The sequence below is a fragment of the Phragmites australis genome, chromosome 4 (genome assembly GCF_958298935.1).
Source record: "Phragmites australis chromosome 4, lpPhrAust1.1, whole genome shotgun sequence".
NCBI lineage: Eukaryota > Viridiplantae > Streptophyta > Magnoliopsida > Poales > Poaceae > Phragmites > Phragmites australis.
In genome coordinates this window covers 41799107-41822938 of record NC_084924.1, presented here as the reverse complement: position 1 = coordinate 41822938, position 23832 = coordinate 41799107, and the positions used below count along the sequence as shown (strand labels likewise).

General features: G+C 45.6%; 1 protein-coding gene across 1 annotated transcript; it reads left to right on the top strand.

The window, feature by feature from the left end:
• Positions 1-636: 636 nt before the first annotated feature.
• LOC133916582 (leucine-rich repeat receptor-like serine/threonine-protein kinase BAM2) lies at positions 637-4365 on the top strand. The gene is made up of 2 exons (XM_062360317.1): positions 637-3299; positions 3702-4365. The coding sequence occupies exons 1-2, from the start codon at positions 677-679 to the stop codon at positions 4133-4135; spliced, it is 3057 nt and encodes a 1018-aa protein (XP_062216301.1). The 5' UTR covers positions 637-676; the 3' UTR covers positions 4136-4365.
• The last annotated feature ends 19467 nt before the right edge of the window (positions 4366-23832 follow it).

Below are 23832 nucleotides of genomic sequence, written 5' to 3'. Positions count from 1 at the left end.
CCGTCTCTCCTTCTATATATCCCCAGCTAGGGTTTGTCTTCCTGAGCGATGCGTGGTTGGACGCGGCCACCACAACAGCAACTACGCCACTACACGAGATCCGTCATCATCGATAGAGTTCTAATGGACAGTGCCACTCACCACCGACAAGGTGAAGTGCGCCACCTCTGATTTCTTAATCGATGGCAATCGGTGGCTCGCTTGATGGTGTAGGATTGGAGGTTGCTAGTGTCGTAATTGGAGCTTGAGAGTCATGGCATTATGGGAGGAGGAAGAAGATATGATGTGGTGCTCATGTGGTATCCACTGTGGTAATACCACTGCAAAAACTGCTCAATAAGTAAAGTGACCTAGCTTTAGAACCTGAGAGGGTTAAATAGATCAATAAAAATATCGAGGGTTATCTAGACAAATACGATAAGGTCAGTAAAATAGACATTTTTCTACTAAAGTGATCTTTGAAATCATTTGATCCAGGCCGTTCATTTGCCATCCGCCTGCTTGAGGCATTGCACATTCCAAATGTAGTTCAGTTACGGATTCACAACTTCACATACATGTATATACAGCTAATGACTGATACGCGATGAACTGACGGTGACTAGTACAATCTTCAGACCTTGGAACAAAGAAGCCAAAGGGAGCACAATGGAAATCATAAAAAGCCCAGGCTGACATGCAAAACAACACACTCTATAACCCACGCTGTCCACCTGCACTCGGACACTCCACTTCCCACCGCTCCATGGCGTCCTCCATGGCCGGCGCTTCCACCCTTCTCATCCCCGTACTTCTCCTCCTGGCCACCGCCACCCACTCCACCGCCGCCGACTCAACCCCCTCGCCGGAAGCGGCCGCCCTCCTCAACGTTTCCGCGGCGCTCACAGACCCCTCAGGCTACCTCTCCACGCACTGGACGCCGGACACCCCGCTCTGCTCGTGGCCGCGCGTGTCCTGCGACGCCGCCGACAAACGCATCGTTTCCCTAGACCTTTCCGGCCTGAACTTCTCCGGCCCTATCCCCGCCGCCGCGCTGTCCTCTCTCCCGCACCTCCAGTCGCTCAACCTCTCCAACAACATCCTCAACTCCACCTTCCCCGACGGCATCATCGCATCACTCAAGAGCCTTCGCGTTCTTGATCTCTACAATAACAATCTCACCGGTCCGCTCCCGGCTGCGCTCCCCAACCTCACCGACCTTGTCCACCTGCACCTCGGTGGCAATTTCTTCTCCGGCAGCATCCCGAGATCATACGGCCAGTGGAGCAGTATCCGGTACCTGGCCCTCTCCGGCAATGAGCTCACCGGCGAGATACCGCCGGAGCTCGGTAACCTGACAACATTACGGGAGCTGTACCTTGGCTACTTCAACAACTTCACCGGCGGGATACCGCCTGAGCTCGGGAGGCTGCGGGCGCTCGTCCGGCTCGACATGGCGAGCTGCGGCATCTCCGGGGAGATCCCGCCGGAGGTGGCGAACCTGACGTCGCTCGACACTCTGTTTCTTCAGATCAACGCCCTGTCCAGAAGGCTTCCGCCCGAGATAGGCGCGATGGGGGCGCTGAAATCGCTCGACTTGTCGAACAACTTGTTCGTCGGGGAGATCCCCGCGAGCTTCGCGTCGCTGAAGAACTTGACACTGCTGAACCTCTTCCGGAATCGCCTCGCCGGTGAGATTCCCGAGTTCGTCGGCGACTTGCCGAATCTCGAGGTGCTGCAGCTGTGGGAGAACAACTTCACAGGCGGGATACCCGCGAACCTCGGCGTGGCAGCGACCAGGCTGAAGATCGTCGACGTGAGCACGAACAAGCTAACCGGCGTTCTGCCAACCGAGCTGTGCGCCGGCAAGCGGTTGGAGACGTTCATAGCGCTGGGGAACTCGCTGTTCGGTGCCATTCCGGACGGGCTCGCGGAGTGCCCGTCGCTGACGAGGATTCGGTTGGGAGAGAATTATCTCAACGGGACAATCCCAGCAAAGCTGTTCACGTTGCCGAACCTGACGCAAATAGAGCTGCACGACAATTTGCTCTCTGGTGAGCTCCGGCTGGACGCCAGGAAGGTGTCGTCGTCGATAGGGGAGCTGAGCTTGTACAACAATCGATTGTCCGGACAGGTGCCTGCGGGGATCGGTGGACTCATGGGGCTGCAGAAGTTGCTGCTCGCAGAGAACAGGTTATCCGGCGAGCTTCCGCCGGAGATGGGGAAGCTACAGCAGCTCTCAAAGTCGGACTTCTCTGGGAACCAGTTTTCCGGCGAGGTGCCCCCGGCGATCGGCGGTTGCCGTCTGCTCACCTTCCTCGACCTCTCGGGCAACAAATTCTCCGGCCGCATCCCGCCGGAGCTCGCCGGCCTCCGCATCCTCAACTACCTCAACGTATCCCACAACGCGCTGGATGGGGAGATTCCGCCTGCTATCGCCGGAATGCAGAGCCTAACAGCCGTCGACTTCTCGTACAACAACCTGTCCGGCGAGGTCCCGGTCACCGGCCAGTTCGCCTACTTCAACGCCACCTCCTTCGCCGGCAACGCTGGCCTCTGTGGGGCGTTCCTCTCCCCGTGCCGCGCCCACAGCGTCGCGACGTCGGCCTTCGGCTCCCTCTCGTCGACCTCGAAGCTTCTTCTCGTGCTCGGCCTCCTCGCACTGTCCATCGTCTTCGCGGGCGCGGCCGTGCTGAAGGCGCGGTCGCTGAAGCGCTCTGCCGAGGCGCGCGCGTGGCGGCTCACGGCGTTCCAGCGGCTGGACTTCGCCGTGGACGACGTGCTTGACTGCCTCAAGGAGGAGAACGTGATCGGCAAGGGCGGGTCCGGGATCGTGTACAAGGGTGCGATGCCGGGGGGAGCGGTTGTTGCCGTGAAGCGGCTCCCGGCCATCGGGCGCGCGGGCGCGGCGCACGATGACCACGGCTTCTCGGCGGAGATACAGACGCTGGGGCGCATCCGGCACCGCCACATCGTGCGGCTCCTCGGGTTCGCGGCCAACCGTGAGACCAACTTGCTGGTGTACGTGTACATGCCGAACGGCAGCCTCGGCGAGGTCCTCCACGGCAAGAAGGGCGGCCACCTGCAGTGGGCGACGCGGTACAAGATCGCCGTGGAGGCGGCCAAGGGCCTCTGCTACCTGCACCACGACTGCTCGCCGCCGATACTGCACCGCGACGTCAAGTCCAACAACATCCTCCTCGACGCCGACTTCGAGGCGCACGTCGCCGACTTCGGCCTCGCTAAGTTCCTCCGTGGCAACGCCGGCGGCTCCGAGTGCATGTCGGCCATCGCCGGCTCCTACGGCTACATTGCTCCTGGTACGTTTACACTTCACTGCCCTAGTATCATGCTATGTTTGTTTTAATATCCTCAGTTCACTGTCTCGAATTTTCTATGTTCCCTTCAGTGATTTTATTGCCGAAACCTTCAATATTAATATTTTTTGCAATGTTTTGGGTTTTTTGACGAACAATTTGTTTGCTGCTCGAGGTCGCTTGCATTATTCAAACTTGCTTAGATATGTTCTGTTTGTCATGTGGAAATTTGAAAGGAATAGCTTCGGTATGCTGTGATTTGTTTTTACTGTGTCGCACGCACCAATTGCGTCGTACATCCCCTGAACATCTGATAGCTACGCTTCGTCGCTTTGTCGTTTTAATAGATCATCATTGGGAATTGTTGGCTTTGATCTTATGTGGCGCCATTCTTATGTGCCGCAGAGTACGCCTACACGCTCAAAGTCGACGAGAAGAGTGACGTGTACAGTTTTGGAGTCGTGTTGCTGGAGCTCATCACCGGTCGCAAGCCGGTCGGGGAGTTTGGCGACGGCGTCGACATCGTGCAGTGGGTGCGGATGGTGACAGGTTCAAGCAAAGAGGGCGTGATGAAGATCGCCGATCGTCGCCTCTCGACGGTCCCCCTCTACGAGATAACCCATGTTTTCTACGTCGCAATGCTCTGTGTTGCCGAGCAAAGCGTCGAGCGGCCAACGATGCGTGAGGTCGTGCAGATACTAGCTGACATGCCCGGTTCAACATCCACGTCGATGGGCGTCCCCCTTGTCACCGAGGCGAAGGAGAATAGTAGCTCGGAGAAGCCACAGCAGGAACAGCTACATGAGTCCCTGCCGCAGCAGGATCTTCTTAGTATCTAGAAGTGCTACTCGAAGAATTGGTCGTACCGGTAGTACTTTTCTTGCATCCCTGTTCTTCCTCGTGTAGTGTGGGAATGTGGCGGTACGAGTGTGTATGCAAGAGGTAAGGTAAGCATGTTTCGGTAGCTAGATTACCACTATTACGTATGGTGGATTAGGCCCGTGTAATCTCTGTCTCATGTACAAATCAAGCTGTTCGAGCTTCCAATTGAGTTCTCAAATCCAGAAATGCTGAAATGGTGCATTTTCAAGTAACGCACAGGAGTGTATGATTCGAAAAAATTTCCTCGGAAAACGTACGTGTGTCGAGTGTGCCGACTAGTGGGGTTGAACAAACTTATCTATAAATTTATGACAAAATTGATGACCTTCTATTCGATCATCTAATACATTAAAAAAAATAAAATAAAACGTAACATAAATATACAGCAGAAAAACTATACTTACTTAGAAAGTCCGAAGACTCTGAAGAAAGATATAAAACCAAACTTAAAGATTAAAAAAAAATAAGTCTCATGATTGTAATAGAACAAAATATTTTACAGCAAACTAATCCATATCTCATCCCAACACAAAGGTTAAATCTTAAGAAAAGATCACTCAAAAATCAAGAGATAAACACCAGATGAAGAAGATCCATAAGATGATGGTCTAAAGATAAGAGAATTTAAGTCCTATCATATATACATATGTATGTGAATTTTATGCATTTAGCATCAACTTGCATATAAGTTAAGGGAACCAAGAGAGGGAAAGTAGAAGGAGGGGTATTCAAGCATATGTAACAAAATAAACTTCATTACTCAAAGAGGTTAGTCTTATTTTAAAGGATTACAAATATTTTTCTCACAAAACTCTCATCTATTACATAGACTAAACACCCATCATTCTCTCATTTAAACCATAGCACAATACTCTCATATAGGTGGTATAAGGGGCTCAAATAGCTTATTCATCCTCTCCCATAGCCCTACCCCTCTATTTATAGGCTTAAAAAATTTGATCTCCAAGTTTTCTAATTTTTTTCCAAAATACCCATCTCTTGTAGTACACTTTTACCTACCACCGAGGGTATTTTGGCCCATTTTATTTTTCATTCATCGGACGGCCTCGACGCCTTTACAACTTATCGCGTCGATGCAAGCTTTACGATGATGCCACGTACTTCTCTAGTCCTCCCACGATTTTGAGGCTAAACTGTGAACCCTAACATACTTCTCAAAGCGTGACTAACCGTCACTTGCTTTCACCTGAAGCAAGTGTTCTGAAGATGACACATGTCCTTCATCTTGCGATCTTAACCGCCAGCAAGTCCCTCACTCTCCCGATATCTCGGGTCATCTTGTCACCTGCACCGGCATCCTTTTCACTTGACTTTATCAACATGTCGTCTTCATCTTCCGTTTCATGCTTTGCTTGACCTTCATGTGTACATCTAGGATCATCCTTGACTTCATCTGACCCTCCGTGATCGTCCGGTACCAAGCACCCGCTGAGCTCCGATCACCTGCTGTCGACCGCCATGTTGCATATGTCACATGTATACTTTGAAACAAACAAACACATTTCTCCACACTCCAAAATATCTCCAGGTTAGCACAAAATCAAAAACTTCAAATCAGAGCACATCCTGCAGAAAACATGAACACCGGATGTTCCGGTGTGTTCTGCTCCTATACACCAAACCATCCGATGAGTATAATACTATTTGTTCCAGGAAAATTTTGCTCTCTCCAAGAAATGGTCCGGTGAAAACTTCCTGTGATCTCATATCCATCACTGGATAATCCGACATGTGCTAATCTACCGAACCACCCTTCTGCAACCTCTCTACAACAAAAGGTCAGACGCATTCTCTGGTGTTCACAAACTCAGCACCAGACTATCAGGCGTATATAATCAAACTTAGCGCAAAAAATATCCTCTCTGCAGAAAATACTCCGACACTCTCTAAGTCAATCACCGGACCATCTGGTGTTTGCTTCTATTTTTGCTTTAGCACTTAAAATGCTCTGGTGATCACTTCTCCATAACACCGAATTATCCGGTATGGTGAAAAACCCACACACCAGATGTCTCAATGAGGCATAATTTTTTAGACTCTAAAATAGTCTACTCCAATTAAAACTTTGGTTAGTTATAAACAAGATCACATACAAACAAGCTTATGCCAACCAAAATCATTTCAAATCCAATGTTGTTAATGATTCAATCACATGCAAACTAAGACATATTTCAACTTGGTTTCTTAATCTCCCCCTTGATGAGTGCATTGACAACCCTCAAAATACAAATATTTGAGTTTGAAGAATTGAAGCACGTCCAAGTGACCAAAACTCGAGAAAGAGCAGAACCGTATCACTTGGCATAAGAAAGATTACAAAAGGTCGAAGAGAGGCAAAGACAGACCACAAACCTCAAAAAAGCAAGAAAAATTCAAGGATTCAAAAACAAATGCTCCCCTTGATGAATGCACATTTTTATTTTTCTTTGAGGTTTGTTGCAAATATTCTCATCTTTGTGCAAATGCTCTCTCCCTTTGATAATACAAATATCAAGGATAAAATATTATGAACATGCAATCATAAATGAGCTTTTACAAGTATATCACAGAATATTTGTGAGAGCTAGAAATGTCAAAGGGCTCCGAAAGGTAGAGCGTAGAGCTCACAATCGCATAGAGGCTCAAAAAGAGGTAGTGACACAAGAGCATGAAGCTTGACAAGCTTAAACCCAAAAAATTCGTTGGCACATTTAATTTCACATAGCCGAATCATTTCCAAAGTGACCACCACATAAGCATCCACTCGTGCTGAGACAATACAAGCATTAAGAACTAACCAATTTCAACCTCAAACTAGTAAAACAAATGTTTATGACAGTAGGCTTTGCAAACGCTCACATATAAAACCAAGACTTAGGTTGATCAAATGATTAAAAAGAATTTAATATGTAGGCACATTTATTTGAATTTTATTTTATCATTAAATTACCTTTTATCCAAGCAAAGTGTCGCACGACTGGGTACGACAAACACCTTAAGGCTTCAAGATAACCGTATTGGATCATATTTTAGCACAAGAAACTTGATTTTTCATGATTATTCAATTCGCACAAATTATTAAGATGGTCACAAGATCAAGTTAAGTAGTGTCTTTGCGACATAAGAACACATGTTCCTCCAATATTCTATCATAAGCATAACATTTAACAAAAATAAAAAATATAGTGCAATGTTTTCCAATCCATTATCTTGAACCAAGAAGATCTAGAGCAAGATATTCATTAGACTAGTCTTAACACAAGCATTGACTAAGCTTGAACAATTATAAACATGATGATCAAGAATATAGTATTTTATAGCCTACATGATTCATAAAATTATCAAATTTCATCTTAAGAAAAGAAAACTTGCTTGAAATGTATCATGTAAAAGCATCAAAAGAGTCTATGATTAAAATATTGCTTCACACAACTACTCAACTTAGTTCAAATTTAAGTCTAGCAATCGAAAATACTAAAGACATACAAGTCAAAGCTCAATTACTATGATTATATTACATAAAAAATGTAATGTAAATGCAACAAAAGTAAAATAGAGTATATACAAAGGACAACTCCCCCTCACATAATACCATAGGGATGATACACACCAAACTCTCCTCTCAAATAGGCAAATCTTGTAGTATCTAGAGGTTTGGTGAATATATCGACTAGTTGGTGTTGGGTATCTATGTAGCTCATCTCAATATCCCCCTTCTCATTGTGGTCTCTTAGAAAGTAGAATCTTACATCTATGTGTTTGATTCTAGAGTGTTGAACTAGGTTGTTGGCTAAACTTATAGCACTGGTGTTATCACACAAAAGTGGCACACTCCTGAAATTCAACCCAAAATCCTTCAAAGTAGCAACCATTCATAAAATCTATGAGAATAGCTAGCAGCAGCTATATATTTAGCTTTAGTAGTAGACTATACAACGCTAGACTGTTTAGAGAAGGCCAACCCACAAGAGAAGTACCCAAGAAATGATAAGTACCAGAGGTACTTTTCTTGTTAATTCTACAACCAACATAATCCAAATTCGGAAAACCTCGAAGAAAAAGCGAAGAGGAAGTAGAAAACCAAAGACCATACTCAAAAGTGTGCTTGGGTACCTCAGAATGTGTTTCACTACTTGGCGGTGAGACATTCTCGGTGAAGCCTGGAAGTAGCACACAAGCAAACAACGAAGTGGATATCGGGTCTTGTCACCATCAAGTACCAGAGGGAGACGATCATGCACCTGTACTCCTAACGGTCCACCTCCTCACCATCTTCATCTGGATCAAGTACAAACGAGGTAGCCATCGGTGTTGCCAAGGGCTTCGCATCACTCATGTCGAACTTCTTCAACAAGTCCTTGGTGTATTTCATCTAGTGGATAGATGTACCTTGCTTACATTGCTTGATTTGCAGCCTAATGAAGAAGTTGAGCTCGCCGATCATCGACATCTTAAACTTCCTGCTCATAGTTTCTGCAAACTTATCCACAAGTGCATGAGAAGAGTAAAAAAAATGATATCATCCACATATATCTAAACAAGTAAGAAATCATTGCCATGCCTGAGAGTGAATAAAGTTTTATCAGCTAACCCTATCACATACCTATGCTCTAGCAAGAAAGATCTAAGCCAATCATACCAATCTCTATGTGCCTGTTTAAGTCTATACAGAGCCTTTCTAAGCTTGTAAAGTTTTATCAGCTGACCCTATCACATACCTATGCTCTAGCAAGAAAGATCTAAGCCAATCATATCAATCTCTATGTGATTGTTTAAGCCTATACAAAGCCTTTCTAAGCTTGTAAACTCTACTTGACATCCATTTGATACAACTTGAAACTCTTGGATGTCACAACTGCAAGAAGGATCCTAATGGCTTCTAGCCTAGCTACAGGTGCAAAGATCTCTCCAAAGTCTATTCTCTCAACCTGAGTAAAACCTTGAGCCACTAGTTTAGCCTTGTTTCTTATTACAGATCCATCCTCCCCATGTTTGTTTTTGAAACCCATTTTGTTTCTACGGTGTGAACATTAAGGGGTGGCTCTATAAGGACCCAAACTTGGTTTCTATCAAAAATTTCAAGCTCTTCATACATAGCATTGACGCAACTCGAATTAGATAAAGCATGTCTAACATCATAGGGCTCAAAAGAAGCAACGAATACAGAATCGGTAAAATGAGCATGAGAAGCAGATTTGGATCTCGTTACCCTCTCATTGATGTCAACGATCATCGTCTGTGGAGGGTGTCACCGCTGAATGTGTTGAGGAGCCTCACGCTATGAGTGTACCTCCCATTCAAACATTGTTGGTACAGACTCGAAAGCAGCTGAAGTGGAAGTAGAGGCTGCAGGACTCTCTGTTGGAGTAGAAGAAGTAGGAGCTAGCTCTGAAGTAGGTGTGTTCAAGGGAAGTAGTGGATCATCCTCGTCATCATCAAGAGCTGGAAGGTTACCATCTACAAAGATATTTTCCCTCATCTTCTGATCACCTGCACACTCAAGGACAGAACTAGCACATGGGATTGACTCATCAAAAGTCACATCATAGGATTCTATGGTGATGTTAGTGTCAATATTGTAAACCCTGTAAGCATGACTATGAAGAGAATACCATAAGAAAATGCTATCGGAAGAACGGGACTCGAACTTGTAAAGATTGCCACGTTTTAGGATGAAGCATCGACACCCAAAAACTCTTAAATACGAAACCTTCAGCTTTCTCACAAAGCGCAACTCATAAGAAGTCAAATATAAGATCAAGTGTAAGAAAATCTAATTTGAGATGTAGCATGCTGTGCTAGTAGCCTCGTCACAAAACTTTCTAGGAGTCCTATGCTTATCGAGCATTGTCCTAGCCATCTCTACCAAAGTCTTATTATTTTTCCCAATCATGCCATTCTGCTGAGGAACACGTGGGGCAGAAAACTGATGCTCAATTCTATTATCAAGACAGAAAATATCAAAGAGATAGTTTTTGAACTCGGTGTCATTATCACTGTGAATTGCTTTCAATACACCAGCGAGTTCCTTGAACAATCTCAAAGATAAGCTTCGAAAGTGTGAGAACACTCCATCCTTGCTCAAAAGAAAGAAGACTCAAGAGTAGCGAAAGAAATCATCAACAATGATAAGAACATACAACTTTCCACCCGCCGAATGAACCTAAGAAGAACCAACAATGTCTATATGAAGAAGTTCTCCCAATCATTCAGTCATCACCAGATTGACTAGAGGGTGGGAGGAAACAACCATCTTACTATGCCGACAAGAAGAACAAACAAGATTCTTCTCAAACTTGAGCTTAGGCAATCCTCAGATCAAGCCTAGGGCACTCAAAAAAGTAAGCAAATCTGTGAGGAACCGTCCAAATAATATTCTAATTAATCACTAGGAGGATCATTATTCATAATCACAACCTTGATGATTAAACAGAATATCATCTTGGTAGTCCCGACACATGCCTTCCAACATTTAGCATCACAACATAGCTTAAGAAAGAGTAAGTAATTAAAGTTATATTACAAGTCTTAAGCATGCAACCATTTCCAACAATTTACATCAAAAGGTAACAACATCTACGCAGCAGAAACATAAACCTATACAACAAAAAAGAGTGGAGCCACATGCTCTGAGGCTCCACCCTAAAAGCACGACCTCCAAGAGTAGGATGCACTACGCTTGCCCGCCACCCTGATCGGCAGGCACAAAGTAGCCAAACACTTGCTCTTCCTTACTAGCAACACCTGAAAATGCAGGCATGAGTATGAAGGTACTCACAAGATTTAAACCATATAGAGCACATATACATAGCTCAACTCCAAGGATTATGTATTGAGCCATTAGCAAGGAAAAACCACATGTTAAGTTAAACATAAGCGGTAAGCAGCCTACACATATAGATGTGAGCAACTAACTTAACCAACAAAACATAAATCTACCCTGCCATAAGCAACCGAACATAAATAACGGGAACCATTATGAACATACATGTAACAAAGACCAACTCAACCATCTCCCACATATCCAACCATCAACCACAAGTGAAAACTCTACGACCAATGCATATGGACAGAAGCATGCTCATGACCGAGAGCGCAGCATTTTGAAATGTTTTTACACCCTGTAGGGGGATACTCCTGGACCCACATGACTTGAGGACCATACAGCTTGTATGACCACATAGATCCATACAAGGGGTACTCATATCAACCTTTTCCAATAAACCACAACCATTTGGATCATGCATCGCTCAGTGCGGGGGTACTAGAACTACTTCCAGAGCAAACTAGCACCTCTTACAAGCTCGCCCGCTCACACTGTCGATGTTCACGCCCAAATGATCACAGCTACAGAGGTATTCGGCTCGTCTTACCATTAGATCGGCATGTGGTGAGTAAGGTAAGTACTAAAGTCGACTACACCGACAATCGGTGCTCAAACGATGCAAGCGGTCTACGGTGTACGGGTTCCTCTCCTGGCCTACCCCTAGGACTTTCCTTTGGAGCAGATAACACCCCTAGCACCACCTACATCTCGTCTCATACTCATCACTCATCCAACCATCATCAACCCAAATCCAACATTGTGATCATTACGAAAGTAAATAACACATATACTCGTGAACGATGAAACAATTCACCGCTCGACTTCTACCGAATGACCTATGCATTGCTAAGCATTTTGATTTAACTTGTAATCTAGACACCAACAACATACTCAAGGTGACAAGAAAATGATGAACAACAATTCAAGGTAGAAGTAATGCATTCAACATAGGATCTACCCACTTGTACCCGATCTCGACTCGACACATGCAAACATACATAAGCATAGTTCATAAATTTTAGACTTCATTCAATTGAACAAAGGTACAATATGCTTAGTTGCTTGCCTTGCTGCTCAGGTGACAGCCTATAATTATCCATGCAACACTCGCAAAAATCTGGAAGATTGGAGTCGTCTTCAACCATGATCGTATCATGTTCCGGCTCCTTGTTCACTAAAGAAAAACGCATGCAATGATTAGCACGAGTGAAATGCAATAATGCATGCTACAATATGCATATGATGAATTTCCATAAAATATGCCATATAAAGAATGAAAGCATTTTTCCTAGTTAGAACAAGTCATAAGGAGACTAGAAAAATTGGTTTCACTAATTTTGGACTTGTAAAAAATTAATGGTGAATTAATGAAGCTACAACCTAATTAATTAATCTCAGAAATTTAACTAACTATTTAATGGTTGGGGAAATTTTTAACAGGTAGAGGATACTATTATGAAGCAAAAAAATTGGTTTCATAATTTTTGGAGTTCGTAAGAATTAGCTATGAATTTTACAAGCTATCAGCACATAGGAAAAATTCTGACGAACAACAAATCCGGATTATCCAGATTGGGCTGGACACTCTGGATTCTGGAGTCTCCGTGTGACCCTCCGGACAAGGGTCTTCTATCATCTTCAGCTGGGTCCGCTCGAATACTCTGGGTTGATCCAGATACTCCAGGTACCGAAGTCTCTGGGTGACCCTCCGGGAGGGGATTCTTTGTCATTTTTGGCTGGGGTCGCTCGGATCCTCTGGGTTGCGACCCGGATACTCCGGGTTCCTCCTGAACAACCATTTTGAGGGCAAGAATTGGTCGGTTTGATTTGGGAGCCTCTCCAAGCCAGAGGGGAATATGTTTGGGAGAGTTTATAGAGTCTAGAACACCCTCATCAACCTAGCAACTCAATTCCTAACTCAATTTCATCAAAATTTCCCAAATTGCTCCAAAACCCCAAGAACTCAAGAACTCCACTCTAACTCAAAATCGACAGCTAAACTTGAATTGACGCCATGGGAAGCCTAAGGGACTTGCCCAAGATGATTGTGGAGTTGGGTGACCGTTAGGTGATGGAGAAAATGGAGGAAATCACCCGGGAGACGAAGAAATCCGGTGTTCCTCACGTTTCAACTATAAACACCAAAAGACACCAAAATAGGCTTGAATCCTTTGGGAAAACGAAAATGAATTGGACGGATGGGAAGCTTATGAGCTAAGGATCGCGTGAGTACCACATGCATACCTCAAATCCTTCTCTTGATGTCGGATTTTAGGAGAAAGGGAGAGAGAGCTTGAGAGGGGAGTGAGAGGGAGCTGCTGCCCTTGCTAGTTCGGTTGAGCATGGGAGAGAGGGAGTGGGGGAAGGTGGGCACGGTGGGGCTGCTGGTGGGGGCAGCCAAGTGAGAGGGAGAGAGAGGTAAGGTGTGGGACCGGCCGGTGGGTCCCACGTATAATAGAAAAATGTCCCTTTTAACTGCGAATTCTATTCTTTTCTCTTCCAAATTTCTTTCTCTTATCTATTTTAAATTACAAAACAAAATCACACAAAATTAAATATAATGCTTAAGAAGCATATTTATGCTTAATTATATCATTACGGATTTTGGGACATGACAAAATCAAAGCTCATATGCCCTAGTATCCTATACCACATCCAAAGCTCAGAAGAAGGTTAGGGCAATCAAACAACGAGAAGAACCAATTGACTTAGAAAAATTAGTTCCAAAAACTCTCCCAACTCAATAAATCTTGCAAATCAAAATGTCCAAAGAATCGAGAACTCAAAAAGTATCGCGTTTGAAACGCACTTTCAAGTCCTCATACAACAACTGAGATACAAAGAGAAGGTTGTATCCCAGATGCTCCACCAAAGCTACATCCTTAAGAGTGAAACTCTCATTCACCATTATATATTTGGCTTTCACCCTTCCTTTCCGATCATCCCCGAATGTGATATACTGGTGTCGCTTCACGGGGGTGAGGCTGGAGAACTATGATTAATCTCCGGTCATGTGACGCGAACAACTAGAGTCAATGAGCCACTTATTCTCCAAGCCTCCGCTTGACACCTACATATGAGAAGAATAATAGGTGGATGACTCTGTACTGGGGTTAGTCAAAAACCTTTTGGGAATCCAGTACTGGATCATCTGTCCTGAAGTGGTGAAAGCATGTGCAGGTAAAACATGTCTAGTACGCTAGGGGCAAGTACCATAATGAGAAAAATGTGGTCCGTCAAAGCGCTGGGAGTCATAGCAAAATCCACGCCGGGCAACATCTCTAGGAAGAGACTGAAAAACGCTAGGGACTCGTGAGTGAAATTGAGGAAAAGACTCATGTACACTAACAGAGGGGCGGTATATGTCCCGGGCGCTCCACTCTCACTCACGCCGCTCATCTCTCCTACAGCGAGCAAAATCCAACCAAGTGACCCTCTCTCTAGCAGTAGGTATAGTGGTAGTGTCTCTCAGGAACTCGTCTACTAGTCACTCGAGGCTCTTTCACATGCTCTCTCATCTGAGGTTGTGGAGCTCTCTTGGGTTGTGGTGCGGATTTCTTCTTTATGTGTTGAGGAATGAGTTTCTTGATGGGTTGTGATGTGGTATTGATTTTAGACTTCTTAGCTTCTAGGGTAGTAGGTATGGTGAACATAATCTTACTCTCCTCACTGTAAGCCACCCTCTCGAAACCCAACTCAGGAGCCAAACCCGCATTTTTAGCATACCTCTTGGTCTTAACCAAGATCAAATTCATTTTCCCTTTGCCCTCTAAGCACTTCTCCACCAGAGAAAGGAAGTACTCATTTTAAGTCAAAAGCTTTTGAACTTGCCCTCTAACCTAGCTGAGTTTGTCCTAAACGATGGTGCAGGTGGAACAATTTGGCTGCACATCTTTATAACTTTTAGCACTCTTTAATCTAGACTCTAGCTCCTTCAGGCACTTGTCTTTCAGTTCAATATCATTTGCAAGCAAATGACAATTCTTACAAGCACTTAAGAGACTAAACCTAGACTCCTCATTGAGGAGCTTCTTCTTGGCACTCTCAAGATGACCGGTGACTTGAGCATGCACATTACGAAGCTCGGCAAGTTCATCCATGATAATTAGGCAACTCTCACACTCCTCAACATTGTGTCTAGACCTAAGCAATGCAAGTTCAGTAGAGACAGACTCATACTTAGACATAAAGATGGCCAAATGGGCCATTCGGGCCGGCCCGGCGCGGGCCTGGCTCGGCATGGCCCGAACGGCCCATCTACTGTAACGGGCCGTGCCGTGCCGGCTCGTGTGCCTCCCCCTCGGCCCACGGCACGGCCCGTCGATGACCGTGCCATGCCGGGCCGGCCCTTCGATGACCGTGCCATGCCAGGCCAGCCCGGGCACGATTTCGGCTCGGCGGCACGGTCGGTCTGACGGGCACGATCGGCCCGGTGGGCACGGTGCCACGGGCGGCCCGTTGGCACAATTAGCCCGAAAACATAAAAAAATAGCCACAAAATTAAAAATATATATAAAAAATAGATAAAAATATAAAAAATAGATAAAAAATAGCTAAAAAATTAAAAATATATATAAAAAATAGAAAATAACCTGGCATATGCGTGCCGGGCCGGATCGTGCCGGGTCGTGCCGCCCTGGGCTGGGCCGTGCCGTGCTGGCCCGTCGTGCCACGCGCTCGGCCCAGGCACGGCCCGTGGCCTCGTGCCGTGCCGGCCCGTCCCATCTCGACTCAGGTCATGCCGTGCCTGGGCCGTGCCTGGGCCATGCCTACAGTTCCGTGCCTCGGGCCGGCCCAGTAGGCATGACCCATTTAGACATCTTTACTTAGACATAAGATTCTTCAACTTACGGACAACTTTCTTAAGTAACCTATCCTGGCTAACGAGAGCATCATTCAAGGTATTGACTTAGATGGAAAGCTAGTCGTAGGAAGGTAATACCTTGGAAGGATCCAGCTCAGGGTCGCTGTCGTTGTTGTTGTTGTCCGCCGTGAAGCAGAGGCTGGTGAAGTCCTTGGCCTTCTTCTTATTCTTTGCTTGTGGTTCATCATCCTCTGAGCTCTCCTCGTCACTGGAAGAGGTGTCAATGTTGCTGAGAACCACCACCGTTCTAGAAGCCACCTTAGTCGCCTTTTGGCCATCTTGTCGTGGTTCTTCTTGAGGAAGGGATTTTTCTTCTTCTTCTTGTGCTTGTTGTAATCGTGGTCACCGTCCTTCCTCTTCTTGAGCTTGGAGCAATCCGTCTTGAAGTGGGTTGTGTCACCACACTCAAAGTAGACACAAGAACCACCGCTCCTTTGGTCTTAGCGATTGTTGTAGAAGTGGGTGAACTTCTTCACAATCAGCGCAAGGACCTCATCATCCAGCGCATCCACCTACTCCTGTGTGTCAGAAATTAAGGAAGACAAAGAAAATCCACTTGATGAAGTGTTTGCACAAGAAAAGCCAACTACAGACTAATTGTCACCACTAGGTCTGAAAACCAATGCCATGTTCTGAGACAAGGGATTTCTGAGACCAATCCGAGCCGCCTTGGCTATCTCAGTGAACTTGAGCTTGTTGAAGAGCTCATCACAAGTCAACATGTCGTAACTTGGAGACTCTTCAATACTCGAGATCTTCACTTCCCATATGCTATGGTCAAGAGCATAGAGAAGCTTGATCACTCTCTCATGGTTAGAATAGGATAAAACACCAGTTGATCGAAGATTGCTAATAATCCCATCAAAACGAGCAAATATCGCATCCAAAGACTCTTTGGGGCCTTACACAAATATTTGATATTGTTGATTGTATGTGCTTTGGTGTCTGGCCTTAATCTAATTAGTGCCTTTATAAAAGACACTCAGAGTATTCCAGATCTTCTGAACACTATGGAAGTGGACCCTGTCAAACTCATTCCGATTCAGGCTTGTGAACAAAATATTTCTGGCCTTGTTGTTGGCCTCATATTGTTCGATTTGAACCTGAGTCGTGCGATCAGCAGGGATCTCGTAGTTGGATTCAACTACTTCCCATATTGCACTTTCTTGGCTTAGAAGATAACCCTCCATGCGCACCTTCAAGTACGAAAAATCACAACCATCAAACAGCGGAATCTTTTCACTTCTCTCCATATCACCTACGGGTCACAAAGCCAGTTAAGGTCAATAGTGATGAAACCGACTTTGATGCCAATTATAGAATCGAGAGTGACGACTAGAAGGGGAGGTGAATAGGCGCCTCAGCAAATTTCTTGTGAAATTGATGATCTTTCCCTATTCGATCACCCAACACACCTCTACAAGAGAATCACAACAGAACGCAACACAAATACGCAGCGGAAAAACTACACCTACCGAGAAAGTCTGGAGACTCCGAAGAAAGATCAAAAAACCAAACTTAAAGATTCAACAAAAAGTGAGTCTCATGGTTATAATCGAATACTAGGTTCCACAACAAACCAATCTATGACTTATCTCCACACAAAGGTTGAATAATGAGAAAAGATCACCCAAGGATCAAGAGATGAACACCAGGTGAAAAAGATCTCCAAGATGATGGTCTAAAGGTAAGAAAATTCAAGATCCTATCACATATGTATGTGTATGTGAATTTTATGCCTTTAGCATCAAGAAGAACAACCTCCTAAGGTGTTAAAATTTCAGCTCAAAAAGAAAAATAAAAATCAACACTGAAGAGAAAAAACTTGCACACAAGGAAAGAAAACCAAGAGATAAAAACTAGAAGGAGGAGAATAGCATATGTAACAAAATAAACTTCATTACTCAAAGAGATCAACCCTATTTTAGATGGATTACAAAGATTTTTCTCTTTAAACTCTCGCACATTACATAAACTAAGCACTCATCCTACTCTTTTCTAAAATCCTAGTACAATGGCATCATATGGATAGCACAAGGGGCTCAAATGACTGGTTCATCATCTCCCAGAGTCCTACTCCTCTATTTATAGACCTAGGAAACTTGACCCTCGAGTTTTCTAGCCATTTCCCAAAACACGCATCTCTTGTAGTACACTTCTACCTATCACTGAGGGTATTTTGATCCATTTTTCTCCATTCATCGAACAGCCTCGGCGCTGACGACTTGGCTTCACCTTGATGCAAGTTTTATGATAATGTCACATAGTCCTCCAGTCCTGCCATAGTTTTGAGCTAAATCGCGAAACCCTAGCATGTTTCTCAAAGCGTGACTAGACGTCACTTGATTCCACGTAAAGCAAGCACTCTAATAATGATGCGTCTTCTCCGTCTTGTGATCTTGATCATCAGCAAGTCTCTTTTGATCCAGATCCCTCAGTCCACTTTGTTACTTGCACCGACATCCTATTCGCTTGACTTTGTCAATACGCCGTCTTCATCCTCCGTTTCATGCTTTGGTTGACCTTCATGTGTAGAGCTAGGATCATCATTGACTTCACCTGGCCCTCCTTGATCGTCCGACATCAAGCACACGCTTAGCCCCGATTATTCACTATCGACCGCCAAGTTGCATCTGTCACCTACACATTTTGAAACAAACAAACATATTTCTCCACACTCTAAAACATCTCCAGATTAGCACAAAAGCAAAACTTCAACTCAGAGCACATCGTGCAGAAAACGTGAACACCAAATATTTCGGTGTGTTATGCTCCTGAACACCGGACCATCCGGTGAGTGTAATACTATCTGTTATAGAAAATTTTTGCTCTCTACAAGAAAATGTTCGATAAAAGCTTTCGGTGATTTGATGTCCATCACCGGATAATCCGGCTTGTGCCAATCCATCAAACCATCTTTATGCAACCTCTCTGCAACAAAAGGTCCGACGTATTCTCCGGTGTTCACAAACTCAGCACCGGACTATCTAGCGTACATAATCAAATTTAGCGCCAAAAATCTTCTCTACGCAAAAAATACTCCGATGCTCTCTAAGTACATCACTGGACCATCCGGTGTTTACTTTTATTTCTGCCTCAGCACTGAAAATACTTCGATGGTCACTTTACCGTAACAGCGGACTATCCAGTATGGTATAAAACTCACATGCCGGATGTTCTGGTGAGGTATAATCTGATGAGGTATAATTTCCTAGACTCTGAAACTATCTACTCTAATTTAAACTTTTGTTAGTCGTAAATAAAACCACACACAAATAAACTTATGCCAATCAAAATAATTTAAAAATTATTTGAAATTTAATATTATCAATAACTTATCACATACAAATTAAAACATTTCAACTTAATTTCTCGATGAAATAGCTGCGTGCGCGTTCCTATACTGTTCCTGTAGTGCAGGGGCAACACCAACGCGCCACAATGCCCATGGCTCAGGTTCTGCTGTAGCTATCCCGTATAGCGCTGCCGCTGCTGGCTCAGTTCTGGCATGGAGACGGGGCGCGTGCACGTGAACGGTCAATTCCGCTGTGGCCGTTTCTCGTGGAGATCAATGACCGGTGGAGCCATGCTGGGCCTCGAGTTTGAACGATGCTGCTACACTGTTACTGCGATGTCTCAGTGGCTTTGGAACAGGGCACTCGCTTCGTTTCACCTGGTGGTGTTGCAGGCTTGCAGCATAGTTCATGCCGTGGCACTGACACTGTAACTGCTGCCTGCTGGAGTGTCGAAACAGAGATTTGAGCTGTGGCCGTGCGGCGCACGCCCATCACTGTGGAGTTACCCCGGACTTGTTTTAGTTAGTCTAAGTTTTTTTTTCAAAAGCTGTTTTTAAAAGTTGCGAAGGAAAAAACTTTTTATAGAAAAATTATTTTAATTAACTTTTGACGTAGATAAAATGTATAATATATATAATATTTTTTAAATATTATCTTTTAAAGTTACAAAAGCTTCTTCATAGCAGCTTCTAGCTTTCAGTATTAGTATCAATTTTTATTTCTCAAAGCTATTTATAAAAACAAACTATTTGATTTAATTTGTTTTCTGAGTACGAAAAAACCAGCCGAAGCTTTTGGCCTCCATCAGGGTGTGCGCCGTGCGGCGCGAGTGGCCTGTGCGAGGCCGGCCCGCAGCGCGTGATGGGGCGTGACTGAGGACGTAGTCGGGGCTGCAGCGCGGACAGGGCAATGAGGCTGCGACGTGAGTGCGCTGCCACTGTTGCTATCCTACGCGAGGCGCGGCGAGATTCGTGTGTGCATGCTGTGTTTCTGCGTGTTGTATGGTCAGGTCATCTGTCACAGGTCACACCACGGCTGTACCGGCGAAGAATCTTCTCATTTTCGCCGTGGAAATCCGAGTGTCTCTCGCTCGTCTCGCGTCTCCGATCACCGCTGTCCTTCTTGCTCCTTCAAGAATGGCTCTCCTTCAAAATCTCTTTCCTGATTCATTTCCTTCAGCAGTTCGGAACTGCAGAATAGTAGAGGAACTTGCAGGTGCTCCCAACACTCTCTCGTACGGCAATAATGTACTATTTTGATTTGGACAGTTCCATTTACGGGTTGTGTTGAGTGGTTGAACACACAGATCTGATCCACAACAGCTCAACAACTGCATAACGACAAAGGTTGAGAATTAACAATGACCCTTATGGTCAACAATGACCATCTCAGAACAATATTACTAGCAGGGGCGACGTCACTTTATGAGAGACAGGCATCCCATCCTATCTAAAATTACTACTAAATATAGTAGCAATAAACAGTATTTTTTTGAAATTTTATATGTTTTTAATGGTAGTACACCCTCTTCATTTGGATGCTAGCTTCGCCCCTGATTACTAGTTATGAACAAAACTGTATTGGAGGCTTGGAGCGGTAGAAGAAATCCAAGTGAGGGCTTGCTTTTAGACAGGTTTTTTCTGTAAGGCATCTCTCCGAGCATTTTGCGTGCCCTCACCCTCACATTGACCCTACATTTTGTTCAGAAAAGAGCAGTGCGTAGTGTTTGAATGTATCTATGTTACACAAACCCATCTGGAAAAACAGGTAACATTTTTTGCTGCCAGGATTACTTAACAAAGACTTGACTCACGGCGTCATGTTCCTCCTCGTATGCTACCGTGCAATACCAAGGCGCATAGGTGTAGGAGATGTGCATTCTATTTCTACCCGATTACCATCAGTGTGGTACGTAGCTTCCAAGAGCGGCATCGATCAAGTGCATGGCACAATGTAGTTATGTACATGCGTACGTACGTTCAATCATTGAGCTGTACATCCATTGGCTGTACACTACACACGCATCCACGCCTAGGACACTGGACCATCTACTAGACGATGCATGGAGCAGCTAAAGAAGGGCACTGGACGTAGGTAGGCCTGGCCTGACAGCTGACACTGTGAGCCGTCGTCTCGTACATGTCCTGGTCGCTTGGGAGGAGGAGGTGCAACGAACAAAGGAGAGAAAGCATCGGCATGGGCATCGACCGATGGAGATGACAAGTGTTTGGCGTCCTGACGCGGAAGCGAAGAGAGGAACGGTGACTAGATGAGAGGGTCGGAGGAAGACGGACGGGTCGATGAACGATTCGTGCTTTGGACCGGACCGGACGACGACGGGCGTGTCGCGGTGCTATCTTGACGTGACGCGCTGCTGGCCATAGGCGCTAGCGCTAGGCCAGCGCGGCATCCGACGTGTGCTATCATCGTCTCATAACTTCCCTGCCTTCGCGTAGGTTACCATGGCATATTGTGCACGAGGTGTACATCTTTTATGCGATATATACGGCCATACGGGCACGGTCGATTTACAGCACAGGTGAAACGTACGTAAGCCACAATCAAGTCCATGCACGCATGAGTGCATGACCGAGCTAGGCTGGCCTCTCTCATCCCCCGTTTCTTACTCATAGCAGGAATTAACCAATCTCTACAAAAGATGAAGGAAATATATGTCATCGTATTATCATCCTATCCCATTCCTATATCATCCGTCATCACAGCCCATGAAGCTTTCTGGGTCCCACCCGAATGGTACGTCGACTACAGCATGCAACTTTGAACCTTTCGTGACTTTGGTCCGGCCGAGCCCGTGCTGGTGCTGCTGGCCACTATGGACTATGGAGCAAGGCTTGGCTCGTACGTCAGAGAGCGCCCAGTGCCCACCCGTCCACCGGGTTGCCTTGCGCGCGCCATGCGGAGCACTGGTGGTAGTGGAGCGCTTTGCGGGACACAAGGACACATGTCCGCCGCATGCACGCAGCATCTGCCCCAGCCCCCACACACGCCTGAGGCCGAGCTGATTGCACAGGATGACAGGAACAAGGAGTGATGCACCGTACCGCGCAGCGTGGCGCCGAGACCGATGCTTGCTGCCTCTCCCGTCTCCGGCCGCGAAATCATGGGCGCCTGCCCGGAAGCGGCCGCGCTGTTCGTGCGGCAGGCAGGGAGGGGACCCATTCAGCCCCCTTGTGCTTGCCGCTGGTGGCACGAGTCGGAGACTCGGAGGTGAAATACTGTCCCCTTTCGTCCGATTCGTGCGCCAGCTAGCCCCACTTGGACCGGTGGGTGCTGACACGTACGTTCACAAGCGCTCCGACTGCCATGTCAATTTGGCGTTGGCGTTGCCACCACGGCACCACCTGGGTGCTGATGAGGATTGGACGTCGGTGAACTTAACCACACTAGCTAGGCAACATGCAGAGCTGCGGTGGAGTGGTCCGCACAGAGCGGGAACCCCGGAGTGGAATCGATGCGTACAAGGACGTCTTTTGTGTCGTGCTCGTGCTGATCTATTCCCAGGCGGTGCTGATCTATTCCCAGGAGGGCAGTGGCAAAGCTCGTTTGTCTCGGAGTCGTTTCAGAGGCTACAGGACGTGACGTCCCGGAAGGACCAAATCTATCTGCCTCCTTGTAGTACTCTACTGCTACCTTTCAAGCTCCACCGCTTGCTCCCTGCCATCTCATGATCTCCTGATACATACATTATACAGGGTTCTTTAAAACCTCTACCAACGTGTATCACCGTTCTTTTTAAAACAAAAATAGTCTCTACTAATTGTAGTATGGTCCTGAATTAGAAATGGTGGTTGACTTGTACTGCCTGCCTATCCTACAAACTATTAAGTATAGACATCGATCAAAGCTTCGTATCTTCTCTTTTGTCAGCAGTAGTGCCGAGTACCGATGCACACTGTAAGTTGCACCGATGCCATTGTTTCAAACGCTAGTTTTGTCGTCATTGTTTGTTTGGTGACTCATTGCAAGGTCTAGTGCTACGTTTTGGCATTTTGGTAGCCTTTTTTCTGAAGAAACCAAAGAGTCAAATGTGAGGCGCACTTGTTCCACAAACACCCGCGAAAACGGTCACGAAATGCATAGCCGATAGTTGCTATATACTGATCTTGACGTGGACGCTACTGGCCTAGGTCTACTTTCGGTGGCAACAGCTACATCTAGACTTCTGGGAAATGTGCAATACTCGACTCCCCAAATGCGTCGTTTCAGTGCAGGTTCAGAATCTACGAGTGAACGCCTCCGTTCCTACTGCACAACTAGAATGGATTAAGCTTTAAAAAGAAACATAAATAAAGTACGATGGGAATCAAGTTACTAGAATGGATTAAGCTTTAAAGAGAAATGAAGTAGGAGGGAACATTAAAGTTGTTTGAGCAATTTTTCTCTCTCTTTGTTTGATGGCTAATGATCTATATTAATACTGATATTCAGAGTATAAATATACAAACATACCTATAGGAGATATGCAGAGGTATATATCTCATACTGCACAACTAGAGAGTAGGTTAGCCCGGTAATAATCTATACGACTGGAAAGACGGTGCCCTAACGATATGTTATCTATTTGGCACCGCAATGCACTAGCGTGTTAGGCGGCCACCACTTGCGCCATCATGTCAAGCAGGCATCACTGCACCAGCCTTAAATGCT

What these genes read in the sequence shown, in the direction of transcription:
- LOC133916582 (XM_062360317.1), top strand. Translation starts at nt 677, where the DNA reads ATGCAAAACAACACACTCTATAACCCACGCTGTCCACCTGCACTCGGA. An exon ending in CTACGGCTACATTGCTCCTG is followed by an intron (nt 3,300 to 3,701) that starts GTACGTTTACAC and finishes TATGTGCCGCAG; the next exon opens with AGTACGCCTACACGCTCAAA.